At 43.6% G+C, this 23,692-nt stretch overlaps 1 protein-coding gene across 2 annotated transcripts in view; it reads right to left on the bottom strand.

Moving 5' to 3' along the window:
• MBOAT2 (membrane bound O-acyltransferase domain containing 2) overlaps positions 1-23,692 on the bottom strand; it is a 124,868-nt gene that overhangs the window by 65,889 nt on the left and 35,287 nt on the right. For both annotated transcript variants that reach the window (XM_019452572.2, XM_053891171.1), the window contains 2 exons: positions 9,742-9,887; positions 4,428-4,505 (listed from right to left, as the gene is read on the bottom strand). In XM_019452572.2, the coding sequence (XP_019308117.2) occupies positions 4,428-4,505; positions 9,742-9,887 (224 nt within the window). Of the gene's footprint in view, positions 1-4,427; positions 4,506-9,741; positions 9,888-23,692 lie in introns of those variants that run through there.

Raw genomic sequence — 23,692 nt, 5'->3', positions numbered from 1 at the left:
GTGGGAGCGGGGAGGGGGCTAAATGGGTAAGGGGCACTCAGGAATCTACTGAAATCATTGTTGCACTATATGCAATTTGGATGTAAATTTTAAAAAATTAAAAATAAAATAAAAAAAGTAATTTAAAAAAAGTAACATTAGTCTCCAGAAGTACCCAAAACCAGAAGATGAGTCCTTACACTTTGCCAATGAAAAGCACTCTTATTTTTAATTACGATAATTTTCTAGTTATTTTTAATAATACAAGAATTATTGTTTTAAAAAGAAGAATATATTCACCTAATTGGATAATATCTCCAAAACTTTTGTTTTTTAATGGATTAATTTGGAATAAGATATTAATCTGACATTTTAGACAGACGTGATGTGGCAGAACCTCATTGAACAAGAAATCTGTGCGCATTTCTCTTTATTCTAACACATTCAGATGAAGAGCACCACCCAAAGTAACACCTTTATTTACTAAGGGAGGTGTATTAGTCTCATTAGCATCCCTACATTGATGTAATCCCCCTACTTTATCTAAAAACCCTGCGTAAGCCTAAGGAAAAAAAAAAAGCTTCCCTTACTTGCTCAAGGATGACTGAACCATCTTAACAGAGAGATCCAGTTTACGATTAGAAATAAACTTGGACTTCAAATACCTCCAAAAGAGACTGTATTGGTGAAATGGTATAAAGGGATCTGAATCACAGCCTTTCCTGAGTGCAGGATTTTATGGAACGATGCTGTCCTCAAGATTCTTCAGAAATCCGACAGAACCTGGACATCCTATTACCCATCACCAAGTAATAGTTTTCCTCCCTGTGAGAACTGAGCATACTTAAAATCCTTAGACCCTAAGCACAATATGCCACAAGGCCACTGCACCTTTGTAGATAAAGATACCTGCGTCTGTGTTCTACAGAAGAGTAACACACAAAACTCACCCTTTGCTGGGGTCCCTCTCCCTGTTGGCTCTCACTACTTTTCCTCAATCAACTTAGGGTATTTCTTTTCTAATGATGCATCCTCATGATCATAATGCTTAGAAGCAAAAAGTTTGAGTCCCCGGTGCAATCAGACCCACCCACCTAGTTCTAATCCCAGATCCATCACTTACTAACCTCTGTTTCCCTGTGAAACAGATCTGACACAGTACCTCCAAAGGCTTAAGTGCGGGTGCATGTGCTTTGCACAGTGACGAATACACAATAATTACTGAAGCATTACCTATTATAAACATAAGGTAACATAAAAAACCAATTTTGGGGCGCCTGGGTGGCTCCATCGGTCAAGCGTCCGACTTCGGCTCAGGTCATGATCTCGTGGTTCGTGAGTTCGAGCCCCACGTCGGGCTCTGTGCTGACAGCTCAGAGCCTGGAGCCTGCTTCGGATTCTCTGTCTCCCCGTCTCTCGGCCCCTCCCCTGATCATGCTCTGTCTCTCTCTGTCTCTCAATAATAAATAAATGTTAAAAAAAATTTTTTTAATAAAAAATAAATCAATTTTAGAATTACTTATGGTTTTACAACTGAAATTCAACTTCTAGCCCAGCAATACCAAAAGAGCCTGTATCTTTATCCCAAACCACTACAAGGCTTCCAAACATGGTCCACAGAGAGCATAAAAGAAAACATCTAAGAGTCCAGTTTCCTTCCTGCCACATGTTATTCCCTCTCCTGGGAGGATAAGATTGTCCTCAGTGAAGTTAATATTTTCCCCAGAGTTCCTGCTGAGCCACGAACCACTGCTAATTAACTTCATGAGGACAAATTTTCAAGTGACTTGAGGTTTCTGCCTGCCAGATGCCATTTCCGAGATCATCATTCCTTCCTCATAGAGTTGGGGCAGTTCCTAACGACATTTTTATCTAGGAATCCATACCGCAGGAGTCTTGTTAGTACTGGCAGGTAACAGGTGGAAACAAACCTGGACGATCTGCTCTTTGGGGTCCTCCTGGACTGAGATAATGGCCAGAGCAGCTCTAACTGCCTTTTCTTTCCTTAACCCCACCCTGACCCCTGGGGGCTGCTGCTCTACAAGAGCCTAAGGGGCAGAAGAACACGGAGGAAGGGGGCAGGAACCAGGAAGAGAGCTGTAAGTCAAGCCATGGAGTGCTGTAGCAGGAACGAATATAATCTGTCTGGAAATACGAAACCAAAAGCAGATGAAAAAAATACTCAAAAGCAAGAGTCACAAAATACTTATTCAACAGAACAGAAGAGATAACCTCACCTACCGAGAGCTTCTATCATCTATATGCTCAACAATGGGACCAAAAAATAAGTAAAAGATCCCCACCGAGTTCATTTTCTGGGAAGAAGACAGGATGAATTCCAACGCACAGCACTCAGCGTGATGGCATTGAGCGCTTACAGCAAGCTCTGACATGGTATCAGGAGGAAAAATCCCCAGCAGAATATCTGTAACTAAGAATGACCTCTGAGAGCAGATCGTCCGGAATGTGAACAACTCTTCCTCCTGGCCGAACCCTGTATGCAAACAAAAGCTCACCTGGATGCCCAGAGTATGAAGCAGGTAGGCACGTGCTCTTTAGCTGAGTCACCGGTTTAATCTCATTTAGACCCCAAAAAGTGAAGTGACTTGGCCAAGGTCCCAAACCAAAGAGTCTGAATTCAAACCCATACTCCAAACCAGTGCTCATCCGGTCAACCACTAAGGCCATCCAGTGCAAGAGTCCGAATTGGGTCTCTGCTCATGACCTAGCCTGCTGTTTGTCATCATCCATAAAGGAGGCAGCTGAGGAAAGTATTTGTCAATACGTCTCAAGTCTTAAAAATACACTTTCGCATAATTTCTACTTAGCACCAAATATCTGTACTGTTTCCAACTGTTTCATTCCACTGAACATGTAGTGAATGGGTGACGCACACACGGTCTGGGTTTGACTACTTTCCAAGCCAGCCGCTCCCTCCTTTATGCTTCCCCAGCCCTGAGTACATTCTTCTTTTCTAACACTCATCGCAATGCGATTGGGAGTGTGACAGTAAGCATCTCGCTGAGACAGAGCACGTCCTCGTGTGCAGCACTGGGTCCCAGCACAAGCAAACAAGTATCTGTTGTGCGACTGTCTTAACGTCTCCAACCCAACATGCATTTCACAGGGTAAGGACCCTATCTCCATTATCCGTAAGTTTCTGGAAACACCGAGGCAAACAAGATATGTTTGTTCAAGTCGGTGGAGGAGGTGGGGCGATATAACGGTAAATTTAAAACTACTTTCCTACACCTCTTACGATATAATCCCGTCCACAGCTTGGCAACCCGTCAGACAGGTACAAGTTTACTGTATATATCTACACCTTTTACGTTTTTTTCTCTAGACCATTTGTTTTGTTGAAAATTACGTGCCAAGTTATAATGAAAATACTTCAGGTGAACTTCTCTCAGTTAACGGGCTTTTCTACTCTTCCTGTTGTAATCATCCCACATTTCTGCTCTTTGTATTTAAATAATGGCAGTCCCTTTGTGCTGTGTTCCAGAAGTCTGAGAATTTTCAGAACTCAAAATAAGTTTTCCCGTAGAAAACTTAGAAAACAAAAAACTAACACGAAGGGCGCTTAGGTTCCCACGCCTGTCCACAAAGGCTTATTTAGCACATCAGAATAGCACAGAGCCCAGCCACACAGTGCGGCCTTCTCCGGGAAAATGCCTCCCTAATTCCAGGCGGGTATGCCCAAAACACACTTCTACTGCCCTTCCTCTTCTAAGGCCTACACCCACTCCCCCATTCCCATCCATTGTGCTTCCCTCCTCCCGTTCCGCAACCCCCCCCGCCCCGCCCCGGGGACAGAGATGGAAGGGAAGTCCAGCACCTACGTCCAGGTTCAAGAATGAGATCTGGGACTTTGCTGCAGGTAGCACAGGAGACAGAGCTACTAGGCTGGCAGCCCCGAGGTGGAGGTCAGGGCTCTACAGGAGGCAGAGGCTGCAGCCCAGCAGTAAGGGCTCGAGGAGACTACCGGGAAAGAGCTTGCTGTCATGCAGAAGTCATGGTATCATTCATTCATGCATTCATTCATTCATTCGATAAATGCTTACTGAGAACATACAACCTCCTAGGTGCTGCACTACATTCAGAAAACAAAACAGACAGCGTGTGCCTGCTGTTTTGCCTCCCAAGGGACATTTGAAACTATCTGGGAACATTCATGGGTGTCCCAACTCGAGGGGGAAGGTGGTACCAGCACCTAGTGGGTGGGGGCCAGGGATGCTACTCAACAGCCTGCTGTGCTGTCCCCATGTCAGCGTTACCCAGCCTGAGGTGGCAGCAGGGTGGAGGCTGCCGGCTTTAAGCAATTTAGGACAGCTCCTCTTGAGAAAATTATCACAGTTTAGAAGGATTTTTAATGTAACAGAACTGAACTGTGATCTGATTCTATCAGAGTGAAATGAGCATTGATATGTACAAAGAGGGACACTTACTTGTGCATGTTCTCCACTCCTATGATGATCATGATACAGTAGGAAATTCCACTTTGTACGAGAAAATGTAAGGCATACCTATAAAAATAAGAGCACCGTTAGAAGAGGGACACCCATCCGCAGACATCAAGCTGGAGCCATTTAGGCTACAAAGTGCTTCTGTTTAACACGAAACAGCCCCAGATAAAGAATAAGGAGTCTCACTTCCACGGCCTAAAATTCTGTGAATACCTTAGAGGGAGTCCCACATCACAAGCCCCAGAAGAGCTGGGAAAATTAAACGAAACCCCATAAAGGCGCACTCAGTGCCCTGGCATGCCGCGTTTCCTAGCTACGTGAAAGCACTGTAGGGTTATGTGGCTCAAGGATTACAGCTTTTTCCATAACTCAAGGCACAATGACGAAAAGGTAATAAATCTGGATTTCAGAACAGTCCCGACAGAACATTAGTTATTTGTTTTCCCAAATACCTAAACTGCTTCTCCTAAAGCAACAAAGAGTACCAAATGGTAGTATTTACTACAAACCAGGTACCCCCAAATCTATTTATTCTGAAAACACGATGGCTCTAATCAAATAATCTTCTAATCCTTAACCTGCAGTCACCTACCCATAAAAAAATTCTGGCTAACGTGACACAGAAGTTCCTAGTGTTCTAATGTAGAGATCCACCACTGAATGAGAAAACTAACTTAACCATTCATTTCACAACATTCAGGCAAAACATGATGAACATCTCGGTTTCAAACTCAATCCAAGCCATCCCTGAGATCACGCATATATGGACACACACACAAACTTACAATTTTCTTTCCCCATCGATGGCATGAATAATTTATGAAAAAAATTTGCATACCCTTGTATACAACTTACAATATAAACAAGGATCTTAACCTATGATTGAAATTATTTTTTAACCTAATCATTATGGAGTCACAGGCATCACCAATGTGGAAAAGTTACTTAAATTTTTGAATAAATTTTTCCATAGATATATTATGAGAAGTAGGCGCCACGTCAGGGCCACAGAAGAAACATATTTTATCCTCTATACAGAGTATGCCAGTCTGTCTGTCTCCGCTTCCATCTAACACACACACACACACACACACACACACACACACACGAAAATGACATCGGCCTGGAATACCACTCTAACCAGAAAGTCGTAAGAAAGCAGAAAAACACGTATGAATATAAACTGAAACAGAAGGACGCTTTAAAAACACTAAAACACACACTTTCCTATTTCTAATTAATTATCCACCTCCTATTTGTGGCCAGCATTGACAATTCACTGACACATCTAATGTGGAAATGCTGAAGAGGACTGCTAGACACATTAAGGGCTTTATTAACTGAGAGTAGAACTCAGTAAAGACATTCGTCTTGGGGTGACTGGGTGGGTCGGTTGGTTGAGCGTCCGGCTCTTTCGGGTCAGGTTACGATCTCACGGTTCATGAGTTCAAGCCCCACATCGGGCTCTCTGCTGACGGTGCAGAGCCTGCTTGGGATTCTCTCTCTTCCTCTCTCTCTCGCTCTCTCAAAATAGATAAACTTTAAAAAAAAAAAAGACACTCATCTTAAAAAAATGTTTTGAGGACTCTTGGGGAAATACGTATTTTTTTCCTTTTCTACGAGTAAATTTCCTTGGAGCACAGGGATAGACAACAACTTTAGAAGCTGAGGGTTTCATTTCTCAAACAGCACCATGGTTCCTTATAGCACCTTCAGATGCCCCGTCCCCTGGCATCACTGTTCAGAAAATGTGCTTGGCGATCCTTTGGGGTGCAACATAACGCTCTGCCAGCCTCCTGTTGTACAAGCTTTTATTACTGTGACAGTTCAAGTTCATCCATATGAAGCAATCTGCCGTCGCCTCTGTTCCATCCACCTGCACGACAAGCGTCAAGGTGCTTTTCCGCTCGCATATAAGGCACTGGTGGACTTCTTCACAAGCACCCACATGCGCTCACCCCACTTGCTCTCCTTAGTAAACTGAGAATAAATACGGAGCGGCCACTGAGTATTTTTCAGGCTTAGGAGGTAATAATGAAAGGCGTTGACTGGGGAATCTGGCACACAATAAGCACTCAACTCTTAAGTATTAATTAGTAAAGTAGAAATTCCAGATAGGAGGTATCTTAAAAGTCTATTATAATCCAACCCTCATCATTTTAGAGCTGAGGAAACTAAGTCCTAAAGTCACATACCTAGTTAATACCCTAACTGATGGTAAAACTCAAGTTGTTTCTTCCTGGGCAACTCACCCACTGGCTGACTCTTCAAGGGGCCGGGCGGGAGGGAACCCACACACTTGGCTACGTAGTCTCTCAAGCTGCCCGAGGGCTTGGAAAACAAAGGGATCCTTTATCTCAAAACTTCAGTTTGTTTTTAGATCTCACATCTTACTCATTTTGAATTTCAAATCACACACAGGTATAAATTTTACTTCTAGCAAAAAAGGACACAAGTTGAAAAAAGGTTGAGAAACACCTCTCCCGATTGTCCAACTGATCTGTACTGAGCATGTGTACTTTCTGACAGGCACCGTCCAGGGCACTAGGAATACAGACTCAATAGGACACAGCCTCTGTCCACGGAGAGCTTCCAGTATGGAGAGGAAGACGGGCAACTAACAGACGATGTGATAAATAACATACTGTGTGGTAAACACTAAAAAAGAGATTAGAAAACCTAAAATTTCCAATCTGGGCCGCCAACTGCACGATGAGAATGACAGATGGTAACTATGGTGACGGCCTTGACCCTGGGTGATTCTCCAGGTTCACAACGAGCTGGCTACTGGGCTAATAAGCTCCTCTCTGTAGTATTACACCTTTGGCGTCTCATAATAATCACGGATTCCCTTTCACAGATAAGGAAATGAAGCCAAAAGGGTTTGAGTAGCATGTCCAAAGTAAAGGGCTCCCGGCAGAACCCAGGTGTGACTTCAAAGTCTCAGCTCTGTTCCACTACCCTTCACGGTTATCAGAGAGGGTTAAATAAAGTGTAAGCAAATTCTCAACTTGCAGATGATGGTTTAAAAAAAAAAGCTGAGACAAAACAGAAGTAGGTAAAATAGCCAATGATATTTACAAAGTACTAACGTATGTCTTCCGAAGGGGAAGCCGTCAAAATCAATAGCAGCTACGATTACCGTTGAGCCTAAAAACACAGGGTGCTGAACTGCAAAATGAAAGGACACTCGACTACTTCCCTCACATTCCAATTAGCATACAGTTATGTGAGCCGGGTGCAGAGACTACAAAAACTTCTCTTGGGGCGCCTGGGTGGCTCAGTCGGTGGAGCAGCCGACTCTCGATTTTGGCTCAGGTCACGATCTCATGGTTCTTGAGATCGAGCCCCACATCAGGCTCTGCACTGACAGCACGGAGCCTGCTTGGGATTCTCTCCCTCTCCCTCTCTCTCTGCCCCTGCCCTGCTCACTCTCTGTCTCTCCTGAAATAAATAAGCAAAATAAATTAATTAATTAAATAAATAAATAAATAAATTAGTTAAAAGAATTTCTCTTCCCAAAGAAAGGAATATAAAACATTTTTTCCTGCGAGAAAAAAAAAAGAAACAGAGAACTCTATTTTTAAAAATCCTGGTTATCACATGTAATTTGAAATACTAAAGAGTATAAATAAAGTCAGGCTCCTCGTGGCCCAGTGTGTGAAGCATCTGAGAAGGCAAGAAAATACCTGCTCGGTCCAGACCTCGGACGAAAGAGAGCATGCTTCCCTTGGTGGCGCTGTGTGTCGTAGGGCCCCGAAAGATGTTACTTACATTTCAATTTTCTAGTCTGTTTACACTGACCACAACATGAATGGTGTCCTTGGACTTGGCCGCTCCGAACTACAAGCCTTCCCCAGCCCCTCTCTAAAATGTGTCACCCAAGCACTGAAGCATTGATGGGTGAAATATGTAGACTGGGATATAATTTTAATTCATCCAGAAAAATAAGTCGGGGAATAAATGAGAATGGAGGAATTTTCAAAAACCGCTGAAGCCGGGTGAGGGGTATACAAGGGCTCATTATTCTCTGTGCGTCTGTACTTGAAAAGTTTCACAACAAAATTTTAAAATAAAATATACGGAAATACTACCCCCATGGCACGATTTAAGAGAAGTTTAAATTGAACCCCCTGAGAAACGAGGAAAACTTTGATGATATGTATTTGATGGCGTCGAGGAAGTGGAAAAGGCCACGGGGGGGAATTCAGAGACCATCTCTATACCTCAAGACTCCACGCAAGTGGCGGTGCCTAGCAGAGGACTGGCCACATGGCCGTAAGGTAGAGACTGAACAAATGATGCCTGCCTGATTTGTCATTAGTTTCTAGGACACATCTGCAATTGCCAGAGGCAAAAATCCGATCAAGAGATACCAGTATCTTCCAACCCTCACCAGCATCAGAATCCACATCCCAGCACAAAGGGCCACGGATTGCACGCCCCACAACAGAGACTACAGAGCACACGGTGAGTGGGTCCTGCCCTCTCAGGGAATTTCTATCTCCAACAAGCATCTGCAGAAGAGAGAGCCCGAGAGCCTCCTCCGTGAGCGTGTTAACCGTGCGGCAAACGCACAAGCAGCGCAAAGCTCTCGCTTAAAAAGGAAAATCCAGATGAGATCGCCAAGAAGCCCTTCCGCAGAGAGTCTCTGCTGCCTCGCCAAGACTGTGTCTCTCCTCCTGATTTTTTCCGTCACACGACCAGTCACTTGTGACACACGGGAAGTATGGTGTTTCCGTACTTAAGGCTCTCAGGGAAGCCCCGACAGCTAAGAAGGGAGCGGACTGAAGGGAACCCACACATCTGACAGGGCAGAAGTAAAAGCTTTCCATTGTACAGAACTCTTCCCGGTCAGACACAAACAAAATAAATGTCTTTTTTACTAAGGGCAGAATCATCTAAAAAATGGTAACAGAGTTCTATCAGTGGGTTTTTCCGGACTCTTCAAAGCCACTTGCCCAGAAAGAAAAAACTATTTTAAGTGGTTTGTTTGTCTTGGCCTAAAAGATGTGCAGAATAGGTGAAAAGAACGACTCGTGACAGAAAAATGTGTCTGTATGTCTTTTTCCTTCGTCTGTCCTATGTCATACATTATAAATAGCAAATTGCCCTCCGAGTCCAAACTGAAGACAGAGAGCCCATTCACCACTCTGTTTTTTCTATGAAACATACAAATATAAAACCTGACCTGTAACATATAAGAACAGAACCCCACATGATGTATCTCTGTGCACACTCAATTCACAACGCTCTCCCAAGTCTTCATTTAAAGACCATCAAAATAATGACTTACCATCCAAAGCAAAAAAGTGCAAGATAAAGGCCCAAAAGGGTAGCAACGACATGTCTTATAAAACAGCTAGTTTTGCTTGAATGGAGGTAAGTTCGAAACCAAACGGCTGCTAGCAAGGCGAAGAGCTGGCACACGACAAAGTTGACCTGCAAAGAAAAATTAAAATTTCGTATTAGCAACACGGACTTGAATTCTTCACTCGCCACCACACTTAAAGTCTCAGGCCCAGATCTTCTAGAGTTTACAAAAGAAACGAAACCAAAAGCAAGAACCGGGGCCTTCTTAGAGAGGACAGCCTCAAGGGCAAAGAATGGGCCCGCGTGCACCTGCCTGTGCTCCAGGGCCAGGTGGCGTCCGGGGTGGAAAGGCCTGGGGTTGGGTGGGGGTGGGGGGGCACCTAGAAGAATCTAGAAGATGTGGGAGTGCAGACACAGAAAGAACACAGGGTGCGCCCTGTGGTTTAAGGGAAAGAGAATCTGGTCTTCATGACACAGGCAAGTTTCTCCAAATATGCCCTGGGTCAAGAACTGGTCAAGGCCCCTGAGGGTCTGGTGGAGTGCATCTTCTTCCACGTGGAGCTCCACCACTGAGGAACGCTGGGAACCAAGAGCCTCAGCTCTGGGGGACCTCAGGGACGGGTTCAGAAGGCGGATGGATGGACGGAAACGGAGAAAGGAGCCTTCAGAAAGCAACAAGAAAAACACGGACCCTCAAGTCCACCAGCATCAGATTTTTGCTTCGTAACTCGCAGTGATGCTGCTCTTGACAGTGGGAACAAAGTGCAGGTGGCAACGTCATCCCGTCACACGCCTGCCCTGGCCAAACAGGGCAGAAAAGGCTAAGGAGAAGAATCTCTTACGTTATTTAAAGACTCAAGGGGCACCTGGGTGGCTCAGTCGGTTAAGCAGCCAGCTTCCGCTCAGGTCACGATATCAGTTCACAAGTTCAAGCCCCACGTCGGGCTCTGTGCCGACAGCTCGGAGCCCGGAGCCTGCTTCGGATTCTGTGTCTCCCCCGCTCTCTGCCCCTCCCCCGCACACACTTTGCTTCTCTCTCAAAAAATAAACATAAAAAAATTTTTTTAAAAAAGACTCAAGAAAAAAAATCTCCATTTTTTTTCTTATGAAAGATATTCTCAGAGACTGTTGAGGAAAATAGGTCTTTAAAAATCCATCTGACATTAGGAACTTGCAAAAAACACAAAACAACAACGAAATCACTGTTTCGGGCCCCTCAACCAGGAACAAATCACACTATCTACATGTAGATGCTGCTATAGATCCATAGAGATGTCTCTGCCTAAAGACACAGACAACTATGCGCTCTTTCTTGCATTACAAGGAGAAAAACAGTTGAACATTGTTGTACTTTGTCTAAGAGACCATTGTTCTTTGAAACAGTTAGACTCAATACAAGCAAATTGTCATTCCAACAGGTTCTAAGCACTTTTTCCCTCCTAAAAGGTTCTAACAATAATTTCTTAATTAAGCAAAACGTAAATGCATCAGAAAAATGAATATTTTTGGAGGCGCCTGGGTGGCTCATTTGCTTAAGCATCCAACATCAACTCAGATCATGATCTCACGGTTCATGAGTTCAAGCCCCGCATTGGGATCACTCCTGTCAGCTCAAATCCCGCTTTGGATCCTCTGTCTCCCTCTTTTCTCTCTCAAAAATAAATAAATATTGGGGCATCTGGGTGGCCCAGTTGGTTAAGGTCATGAGTCCAACTTCGGCTCAGGTCATGATCTCGCGGTTTGTGAGTTCAAGCCCCGCGTCAGGCTCTGTGCTGACAGCTCAGAGCCTGGAGCCTGTTTCGGATTCTGTGTCTCCTTCTCTCTCTGCCCCTCCCCTGCTCACCCTCTGTTTCTCTCACTCTCAAAAATAAATAAACCTTAAAAAATAAGTAAATAAGTAAACATTAAAAAAAAAGACAAATATTTTTGATATAAAAAACTAGTCATATCTGCAAAGCTTCTCACAGTTTAAAATTTTTCTTTCAAACATCCTTTAATTCAACAAAAATTTATAAAGCATCTACCATGGGCAAAGCATAGGAAAATCAAAAATGTGCAATTCCTAGTGCTAGGCCTGGATAAATTCAGAATCTAATGGGAAAAGCAAATCGGTACACAAGGAACTTCACCCCAATGATTAAAAAATCTTTTTAAAGGTTATATAGAAAGTGCTTTAAGAACACCCCACCAAAGGAAGGAGAATGAAGGGAGCATGAAGGAGCATGAAGGCAGGTGACATGAGTTCCTAATCATAGCTGATATCCACAGCCACATGAGCCATTGATCCCTGTGTCCCTACTTCCTTCTCTCTCCCCTCCCTTTCTGTCTTCATTTGCGTCTAATATAAAACAAAGCATGATAAGTATCACAGAAGCATCCTAGAGCCACTGACATACAGAGTGTTGTATCTTTGTAAATATCCCTTTCAACATTGTCATCTTACAGATAAAGAAAATGAGATCCGGTCTCACTCCAGACACTGAATCAAAATCTATGGGGGTAAACCCAAAAGTTGATATAAAAAACAAAAGACAACCCACATGTCTTGATAATCCTCAAGGTGTAAGAACCAACAGTGTTGGAAAATAGGGAAAGGGCACGTTAAACAAATAAACACCCAAACAAACAAACAAAAACAATGTGAAGAAACCAGTGAGAAATGGAAGTGAACACAATGTGGAATCCTGGGAGAGGGGGGGTCTAAAGGGAGAGGGGGGTTGGAAAGCGAGGGCTTTGCACATCATGCTGAGGCATTTACGGGGGAGCCCAAAAGTACGGAAAAAAACACTGAAATTTTTTAAAATAACAAAAGGGATGTGGTCCTGCAAAGGCAGGAACAGAATAAGGACAGGAGGCTACACATCCAGATGTCCAAATACCTGTCTTGAAAGGTCTTAAAGGTAAAACTTTCCCAAACTGAAACTGTATCTTAGTCATTCTTTCACGGGTGGGGAAAGGCTGGGGAGACCAGTGATTACTGGAAAGGGAGAGACAGCAAGAAAGAAGGAACAGAACCACAGTGTCTGAAGATCATCATGCCCTGGGTACTTGAAACCGATTGTCTCATTTAATCCCCAGAACAAGGTGCCACTTCCCATTTTACTCGACCAACTCAACGTCATTTATAATAACAGGTGGTACCCCACACTCAAATCCAAGTCTGACTAGTTCTAGGCTGTACAATGGGCTGCCTCTCCACTTCCAGGGAAAGTCTGAAGGTTAAGCTCGATCGCCACAGGCGAGACTTTCAGACACGATGCTGTCTGCAAAATACCGCCATCCTACTTAACAAAACCTCTACAACGGGCCACTTCCCATAGCTAATAAACTCAATGAAAAAGATCCTATGTGGAGTTCACACCCATTTGTTTTGACTTGTTACAAGTCAACCCTTTATACAAGCTTTCTTCTAGATGGAAAGAAAGACAAAAGATTTTGTGTTCTTTTTTCGAAACTATTTTATTGAAATATACACACATGACCTGATGTGTCCTCAAAGAAACTGGCCCCAGTTATTTGGGAGTGGGGGGGGGGTGGTGGTGGGGTGGGGGGGAGGGCACGCAGGATACAGGAAGAGAGAAGGAAGCCAAGATGGATAACCTTAGCTAACTTAAGACTTACTGGTCACATACCTCACTGGATACAAAAGAAGCCTTTTTTGAAAAGTTGCACAAAAAAAGCCCTCATAAAAGCAATAGCTGCAAACCTTCCCAAGGATGCTCTTTAAGGAGTGTGTTTTACACGAGCTGGTGACAGGAGTATTTTCTTCAACACCAAATGACGTGGCTTGACCTCACAATTAAGTTAGCGTCTAGGTGCTCAACTGGAAAGCCCACTGCTCATTTATGCCACTCCAATGTAACAGCTACAAGAGTAACTTATTTCTTAAGGACATCCAAAGAAATGCTTAATATCCCCAAATAAATCTGCAAACACGTTTAGGGAGAAGGGCCCGAGACGGGGATGTAGGAGGCTCCTGGGCTCGCCTCCTCCCGCCTGACACACGGCCCCTCAGAATCTACCGCTACACTCAGAGCGATTTATAACCGTGTGAGGTACTGGATGGTAACTTCCAAGGGTGATCATTTCACAACATGCCTACACGCCAAATCATGTTGTACACCTTAAACTCATACAATCTCATGTACTCATATCTCGATAAAACTGGGGAGACAAGTAGGTCATTTAAAAGCTGTTTCAAAGATACAGGTGCTACGAAAGAAAAGACTGGTAGATTTTACCATATAAAGATTGTTAAACTATGTATGGCAAAATGCAGAAAAAAAAAACAAAACAAAACTCAAAAGATAAAGGAAAAGTGTGAAAATATTTGCAGAACACGGGATAGAAAAAAAAGTCATTTACCTAATATACAAAGAACTTCTACATATCCACAAGAAAACTGAACTACTTAACAGCAAATTAAGCAAAAAGCATGAACATTTACAAATGTCAGTGTCCAGTAAAGATCTGAAAACTCTTCTCTCAACTCCAGGTAAGGCCATGCAAACGAAGGCAGGCAAGGAGGTATGGAGCCCTGAGCCGGCTAAGGGACCAGGGCAGTGGGCAGCCGTCACTGCGGGCACATTGCAAGCTCCTGAAAGGAAGTTTAACAGCTATCATCAAAACTTAAAACGCACTACTCTTTCCTCAGAAACCCACAACGTGACCCCAGACAAAGGGCATACACAAGAGGGTTCACTGCAGCACCGTTCAAAACAGACACGAACGGTGTCCGTCTCCAGGAGGCTGTGTGTTAAACAAACGGTGTATTTCCCATCTATGGAAAAGAAGCATCTCCTGTCAGTAGAAAGCAAGCTAGACTATTCAGTGAACGTAACTGGGGGAAAGGACTCTTCTTCGGGAAAAACTAAAGTCACACCCCCTTCATCAACTCTGCTGGTAACACCGGGCTGCATGTCTAGTGTGACACTGCTCAGGTCTCCACCTGACTGACGGTCCTCGCTGGGCTAGCACCCATCGCAGGGCAGCGCCTGCCAGGGCTGCTCCCGGGGGCGGGGGGTGGGGGGGAGCAGGTGGCAGCAAAATGAAGGCAGGCTTTCGTTTTAGGACACAGGGGACGGGCTTTGCAGACCCCGCCACAAACTCAGACCCGAAGGCTCTCCCACCTTCTCCCGGCCCCTCGCTTTCTGTCCCAATACTTCCCCAGGCAGATCTCCTCTAACTGCTCCCCAGCATCTGCTCCTTGGGGACCCAAACGGACACAGCCATTCTAGGCAATTTACAATTACCTACCTGATCCTCACGTAAACCCTCTAAGATGGGCTCTATGGTCTATCTTCGAGATGAAGAAACAAGAAACCAATGTGCTGCCTTCCACATTTAAGAACAAATTCCCAGGCACCTGGGTGGCTCAGTGGGTTAAGCTTCCCACTCTCGGTTTCGACTCAGGTCACGATTTCACAGCTTCGTGAGTTTGAGCCCTGCGCCAGGCTCTGCACTGACAGTGTGGAGCCTGCTTGGGATTCTCTCTCTCTCTCTCTCTCTGCTTCCCCCCTGCTCACTCGCGATCTCTCTCTCTCTCTCAAAATAAATGAATGAGCATTAAAAAAAAAAAGTTCCCGAATGAATGAATGCTCAACTGTGGTGGTCATTAATGCTATTCACCTACCTCTGCTCATCTCCTTCTGAGCACATGAAGACTGAGTGTCCCGACTCCCTGTCATGACCAGCCATGGCCAGTGAGTTGTGAGCACAGTGACGTGTGTCACTTCTTAATTACCAGAACAAAACCCTTCCAAGTTATCTCTCCATCTGCAATGTTCCAGAAACGATGAGCAAAGCCCCCCTGCCAACTCATAATTAGACAAGTGGCAAGACAGACCTTTGTTGTTCTAAGCCCGTGCGATTTAGAGACGGTTTGTCAGCCCAGCATCATCTACTTCATCCTGACTGCTAGGATTGCTAAAACTGTGTATGTCCTAGACAAGAACGCAAGAGATTATGTAAGCTTCTTATGCAATAGAAATAAAGTAACAAATAACATTAATTTTACATGAGATTTGCTACACAAAAATTAAAAACTTCTACATAATAAAAGAAGACTAAAAGAGTATCATAAGTAACAATCTGGAAGAAAAAAAATATGCACATGAGATACATAACATAAAGGGCTTTAATACTCAAAATGTAGGGGCACCTGGGTGGCTCAGTCGGTTAAGACTCCGACTTTGGCTCAGGTCATGATCTCGCGGTTCGTGGGTTTGAGCCCCGCATCGGGCTCTGTACTGATGGCTCAGAGCCTGGAGCCTGCTGCGGATTCTGTGTCTCCCTCTTTCTCTGCCCCTCCTCAGCTCATACTCTGTCTGTCTGTCTCTCTCTCTCTCTCAAAAATAAATAAACATTTTTTTGAAGTTTAAATTTTTTTGAAGTTCAAACTGTACAAAGAACTAAAAGTCAATAGGAAAAAAAACATAATTAAAAACTGGGAAAAGAAATAAACCATTCTCAGAAAGAAACTAAAAGTTAAATTGGATTTTTTACATGTGGTTAAAAGAATTGCATAGATGTCTTTTTGATCTAAGTTTTGATGTGGAAGATCCCCAAGATATACTAGTAAGTGAGAAGCGCAGGCTGCAGAACAGGAGAAAAATCCAAACTATTTATGTATGCATTCATTAATTTTATATGTACATAAACACAAACACACTATATAGTTACAATGTATATTTACATTAATTAATTCTATATTTATTTATTTCCTGTACTAATTATGAGCCTGCTAGGCACCCACGATGTGCCAGACATCAGCATGGTCTCCATGTAATCTATTTAAGAATGCCACACTTCACTAATTGTAGGTGCTCAACAAACACCAGCTGCGCTCCAGGCACAGGCCATGTGAGTCGTAGGCCGACCTCATATAACTGTCAGGACCATCTCGTGGAAGCAGGCACCTTGACCTCCAGAGCCCATGCTCCTCGCCACACGCTGCTCTGCTTTCCTGTGCGTGTGCACAGAACTTGGCATCCAAATGTGGGACTGGTTACCCCCGAGAAGGAGATTAACGGAGAAGAGCTGGATTTGAAATACCCCAGGGTTGCCAATGCTGCGCGTACAGTAAAGCCCCCTGTGCAGAGCCCTCTTTCTGACTGTACTCCTCCGTGTCCCCTGCCAAGAATAAACTACCGGCCTTAAGCTGTAGCTCTCATGAGTATTTTCCTACGTCTACCACCCGTGTAATTTACATATTGTATTGCTTTGGACATTTTGAATTTTATAAAATGGTAAAAGACTCAAAGGATCTGCATTTTTCTTGCACTTAAGATCACACTACTGACGGGGGGTGGGGGGTGGTGGGGGGAGGCGCCTGGGTGGCCTAGTCGGTCGAGCGTCCGACTCCTGGTTTCAGCTCTGGTCATGATCTCACGGTTCGTGGGTTTAAGCCCCATGTTGGGCTCTGTGCTGTGGGTACGGAGCCTGCTTGGGATTCTCTCCCTTTCTCTCTCTGCCCCTCCTTGCTCTAGCTCCCTTAAGTAAACTTTAAAAACAAAGATGACACTACCACCATTCTGGTCCCGCTGCCCCATATTCTCGACGATAGTGGCTACTGTCAGACTTGTACTTTTTGCCAAGCTAATGGATGTAAAATGTTATCTCATCGTTTCATTTGGCTTTCCCCTGATCACCAGTAATCGGTAAAAATAAAATTGCATTTTTCATGTTTATTGGACATGCAGTTCCTTCTTTATATCCTTTGCTCATTTTTCAAATCGGGTTGTTTTCTCAATGACTGTTTTAGAGACTTACGTATTTGAAGCTGATCTTTGCAAATAACTTCTCTTGGCCTACGTACGGCTTGCCTTTTATCTTTGTTTGTGGTGTCTTTTTCAATAGGAATTTTTTTTTATGATTTGTGTGGTCTTCAGTTTGGGGTTTTTGTTTTTGTTTTTTTTTTAGTATGGTTGACATACAGTGTTATATTAGTTTTAGGTGTTCAACACTGATTCCACAAGTTTATTCAATAGGCTACATTCACAAGTGTTGGCTACCATTTGTCAGCACACAGTGCATTACAATTTCACTGACTATTAAATTCCCTGTGCTGTGCCTTTTGTTCCTGTGGCTTATTCATTCCATAACTGGAAGCCTGTATCTCCCACGCCCCTTCACCCGTTTCGCCCATCTTCCCACCCCATCTTTAGCTTTTGTTTTCTGCACTACACACACAACCGTATTTGTTACATGAATACACAGACACGTATCTATCAATTAGTGGAGTCGATATTTTTAAACAACGGAAAATAAGTTCGAGTGTGATAGTATCACTGAATTAGATCAAACCCAGAATTCTGAATTTCCTACTGAAAGGCGTTCCAACATTTATCTGTGTCTACCTCCTACAAACACCTCCATGCTCCCAGCACTAACGTTTTCTGATTCTATCAAATAAATGTTGTCACGTGTCACAAAACTTAACTTATCCTCACAGTATTACCGTGAGATAAATGTTCTCTACCTTAAAGGGAACAGCAAGCATGGAAGATTAGGAATCCAGACTTCTTGGCTGTGTCATATGCTTTTTTGTTTAGTCCCAAAGTTGAACCCGATCCTACCATCTTCCCATTTTTACTAAGGGCGTCTACACTTCAACTAATGCACAGCTAAGAAAATGTTATGCTTTAAGTTTCCTCCCTTCCCAGAACATGACGAGGGAATTTCAGAGGTGTTTAAATGCATGTCAAGGGGTGCCTGGGTGGCTCAGTTAGTTAAGCGTCCGACTCTTGATTTCGGCTCAGGTCGTGATCTCGCGGTTGGTGAGTTCGAGCCCGGCATCGGGCTCTGCACTGACAGTGCTGAGCCTCCTTGGAATTCTCTCTCCCTCTCTCTCTGCCCCTCCCCCGCTTGTGTACTTGTGCTCTCTCTCTCTCTCTCTCCCAAAATAAACTTTAAAAAATATTTAAAAAAATAAAACATATGTCAAGTTATACACTTATCATCGTGCAATTTTCTGGACAGATCTGTGCTGTCCAATAGATCATCAGCTACATGTGACTATGCGCACTTACATTGTCTACTCAAAACTGAGATCTCAAATACTCACCAGACTTCAATGACATAGTATAAAAAGGAATGTAAAACACCTCATTAAGAATTTTGTTTGTTTGTTAGTGAAAGAGAGAGACAGTGTGTGTGCAAGAGCGGGGGGAGGGGAAAGAGACAGAGAAAGAGACAGAGAGACAGAATCTTAAGCAGGCTCCACACAGCGTGGAGCCCAACGTGGGGCTCAATCCCACAACCCTGGGATCATGACCTGAGCCAAAATCAAGAGTTAGAAGCTCAACTGACTGAGCCACCCAGGCGTCCCTCGGTAATAATTTTTATACTGATTACAAATCGAGATATTTTTAACACGGGGATTAAATTAAATACATTATGAGCATTAATTTCACCTGTTCCTTTTTACTTTTTTAATGTGTCTACTAGAAAATTTTAAATTATCTATATGGTTGGCATTTGTGGATCACATTGTATACTTATTACACAGCCACTGGCAAAGCTGATATACTGCACTTTTTTAATGTAATTCCAGTATAGTTAACACACAGCGTGGTATTAGTTTCAGGGGTACAAGACAGTGAGTCAACAATTCTATACATTGCTCAGCGCTCACAAACAAGAAACGTTCTCTCTGCCCCCTTCACCGACTTCACCCATCCCCCCACCCACCTTCCCTCTGGTGACCACCAGTGTGTTCTCTGTAGTCAAGAGTCTGTTTTCTGGCGTGTACTTCTCTTTGTTCGTTTGTTTTGTTTCTTCGGTTCCACATGAGTGAAATCATACGGTATCGGTTTTTCTCTGACTTATAAATAAATAATGAAAAACCTTACGTTTAGAGTAAAAAAACCTAAATCTCGAGGCGATTCAAGAGGAGTACAATCCTCAACATATTAACAAAAGTGGCCCAAAATATCAACCACTACCTCCGTATCTCTTATCGATGGGATACAAAATATGCTTTGATGTTACTTTTCTATAGTGTAAGTGGCTTCTGGGTAGCGTGTTTACATCCTCCGCCAGTGGCTTACAAGGCAAACGGCCAGCCTTTGGGAGACCCGTAGCGGTGGGGGGGGGGGACAGGGCCACACGGGCTGTGCTCAAGGAACAAAGGTCCTCCAGGCTCCACAGACGGAACGACCCTTAGCATGTTCGGTGCTGTGCTCGAATCTACCTGTGTAAGTCCAGCTGTACAACCCTCACCCGGACAGCCAGTTAGAAGTGGATTCTTGGATACTGGCCCCAGAAATTTTATTCCCCTAGTCTAAACCAGAACCTTGAATTTTTTCTTTTTTTTTTTAAATTTTCCCCCAGGTAAAACTTGTGTGCAGCTATGTTTGGGAAACGTGTCCTCAGCAACCAACCTCAAATTCAAGTAGCTACGATGGGCCCCAAAGGCAAGACAAAAAAACACTTTTTAAATCTTCAGGAGATAATACAAATTAAACCCATATAAAATACCATTAGAGGGGCACTTGGGTGGCTCAGTCGGTTAAGCGTCTGACTTTGGCTCAGGTCATGATCTCACAGTTCATGGGTTCAAGCCCCACATCGGGCTCTGTGCTGACAGCTCGGAGCCTGGAGCCTGCTTCGGATTCTGTGTCTCCTTCTCTCTCTGCCCCTCCCCCACTTGCACTCCGTCTCCCTCTCTCTCTCAAAAATAAACGTTAAAAAAATTTTTTTTTCTTAAATATCATTAGATACCCATCAGATTGCCAAAGTTTTAAGACTGACAATACTAAGCATAGACTACAATGTGGACGATGGGAACTCATACACTGCCAACACACAACTACTCTGGAAAACAGCCTGCATTTTCTGACGGGACTGTTTCTGAAGATATTCCTACCCTACAACTCAGCCACTTCCCTACTTACAGGTATAATATGGGAATCAGGAGACGTGTACAAGAATATTTAAAACAGTGTTGTTCATTATAGCCAAATGCTAGAAAAAACCCAACGCCCATGAACAATAAAATGGCTAAATACACTGTGGTATATTCACACAATAGGAGGCTACGCAGAACAATGAAAATGAAAGAATTACAGATTTTTTTTCACAACATATGGATTAAACTCAACACGCAATGTTGTATGAAAGAAGCCACACATCTTTTGAATCCACTCAGAGGAATACACACAACATAAAAACATATATTCACAGAAAGTTCCCCCAAACAAGCAACAAACCGCATTGTTTTGGGGAAGCCTGCATGAGTGGCAAAGCTATAAACAGCATGAAGTGACTATCACTGGAGCCACGAAAGTGATCACGATGGACGAAGGGATCCGGTCACAAGGAGGAACGTACAGGGTGGTAATATTCTATTTCTTGCCCACGGTGGTTACAAAGATAACGATTTTTAGTTTTTTGTTAAACTTTATGTATTAGCTATGACAGCATTAGGTGCCATAATAAAGAGGCACACAAAAATGAGGTTCAGGTAACAGTCCAAAGCAGACATTCCTGGCCAGCGGGCAGCCCTCCTAGGCAGGCGGCATAGGGGTCCTTGCTCCCTCCACGCTGGGGTGCCATCATCCAGAACCTCATCGTTGCTTCACCCAGCCGTGGGAAGGGAAATACGAGAGCATCGAAAAGGCACACTTCTTTCTCGAGAGCCCCGGCCTGCAAATGGGGCACAGATCGCTGTGGGCAGAGCCGGTGGTGGACCCTACCACAGTGCGAGGCCGCCAGGGCCCCGTGGCCGGGCTGTGTGCCAGGACAGGGAGACACCGACTTCTGCTGGAGAGCCAGCCGTCTCCACCCCCCTGTCATTATGTCTCATCTACTTTCCCATGTGGATATGACATTTCACAATTAAAAGAGTAAAATGAAACACTAGCTGTATCTGCCCAAGTAGTCATGAGTCTGCCCCAAGAAATAAATTCAAAATGTCACTTTACACACACAATTAAATTAGGAGGCCAAGGCATGAAACTGATAGTATTAAATTGTTATGCATGTATCTATGCCTTAAGTTTACTATGAATGTTTAAACCTATAAATCTTAATGTTAGAAGTGTCCTAAAAGACCAACTGGTCCAGCCCTCAGTCCATATAGTGTTTCCCTCAGAGGCCGCCTGTAGATAGATGGTCAATCATCCATCTTGTGACTCCAGAGACAGGACAGGACGCTCACTACTTCACAAGCCAACTGTTCCATTGTGGGAAACCACTAACTTTTCCAAAATGCTTCCCGACAGAGACCTGAACTCTTCCTCCAAGAAGTCCTCCTTGCCGTCTGTCTGGCCTCTGTCCCCACCCAGGCCAAGTCAAGTGTCCCTCGATGGTCCCACGGCACCTACACACACTCAGTGTGCTCGTCTATCGTGTGCCCTTCCCCACGTACACCTCTACGCTCCTCAGTGGGGCACAGAATCTGGTATAAGACACACAAACTTTCTTTTTTTTTTTTTTTTTTAAGGAATTGGCCCTATCTGTGTCTTCTAGAAAGACACAAAATAAGCCTAACTATCTTTCCACGAGGATGACTCCTTTGACGATGTGCCAACTTCTTTCCACAGTAAGCCACAGCAGCTCATCAAATGCTATTTGGAGAAGAGCATTCCAGACTTTTGACCAACTTTGTCCAATTCATGTACACACTACTCAAATACAGAAAAACAGGTATTTCCCTGCTTTTGATATAACAATTTCTGAATCCTACAACACCAACATACAGCTTTCTTAAAGTCACAATTAGATACTTCGTTAACTGTATTTTAGATGACAAAAAACTGCTTAGGAATTTATTACTTGCTCTGACACCCACCAGGAACATTAAAAATCATGAAAAAGAATTCCAGATAAAAAGTTCCAAGGAAATATAAGTGGGGGAAAAAAAAAGACTTAAAAAGCATAAAGTTTAGCTTAGTTAAATATTTTCTTTGGAGAACAGGTTAAGAAGAGAGTTCAGTCCTTGTTTCAAATGCATCCATTCTCAGGGAGTGGGGAAATAGAACTTTCTATATACTCTCAACACTAATGGCTTTTTTTTTAATGTTTTATTGATTTTTTAAGAGACAGAGACAGAGCACGAGCAGGGGAGGGACAGAGAGACAGGAAGACACAGCACCTGAAGCAGGCACCAGGCTCTGAGCTGTCAGAACAGGGCCTGACACTGGGCTCGAACCTATGAACCAGGAGATCATGACCTGAGCCAAAGTCAGATGCTTAACTGACTGAGCCACCCAGGCATCCAACACTAATGGCTTTTAAATGTTCAAATTAAAGTCAAGAATTACATAATATCTCCATAGTAAGGAGATAGAGAACACCTCAAACTATATATATAAAATTTTTTAATGTTTTTTTAATTTATTTTTGAGAGAGCACAAGTGGGTGGCGGGGGGGCAGAGAGAGAGGGACAGAGTATCTGAAGCAGGCCCCGACAGCACCAGCGAGCTCGATATGGTGCTTGAACTCACAAGCCATGAGATCACGACCGGAGTCAAAGTCGGACGCTCAACCAACTGAGCCACCCAGGTGCCCCCTCAAAACAAACTTTAGTAGATTGCTTTTTCTTTATAAACCTTAGTTAATTAATGATCTTATTAATCCTAAATATTAAACACCATTCCTGCTCACAAATGATTGTGCTCAGATGGAAAAACTATCACATAAACCCAATTTCCCAAATTGTGAACTGAAATAGTCTATCAGAAAACAAAAACTTGATGGCTTTTTGTGTAGCAACTAAGCATCAGGTCCAGTGTCACTTGGCAGAATATATCATGACTATACAAATAAATTAAGAGGAGAGAAGACTTCAATATAGACTCAGGAGCAAAACATCACCCTCAACTAAAAATACCTAGAGTTTTCTAATGACTAGGGGAACAGGAATTAAAAATAACTGCCCAACAGAAGTTTTTTGCTTGAGATTTAAATGTCATCCTGAATACACCAATATA

The sequence above is a fragment of the Panthera pardus genome, unplaced genomic scaffold (assembly GCF_024362965.1).
Source record: "Panthera pardus isolate Hobbes unplaced genomic scaffold, ASM2436296v1 HiC_scaffold_26, whole genome shotgun sequence".
Taxonomy (NCBI): domain Eukaryota; kingdom Metazoa; phylum Chordata; class Mammalia; order Carnivora; family Felidae; genus Panthera; species Panthera pardus.
The sequence above is the reverse complement of the archived record's forward strand: the minus strand, read 5'-3'. Positions and strand labels throughout refer to the sequence as shown.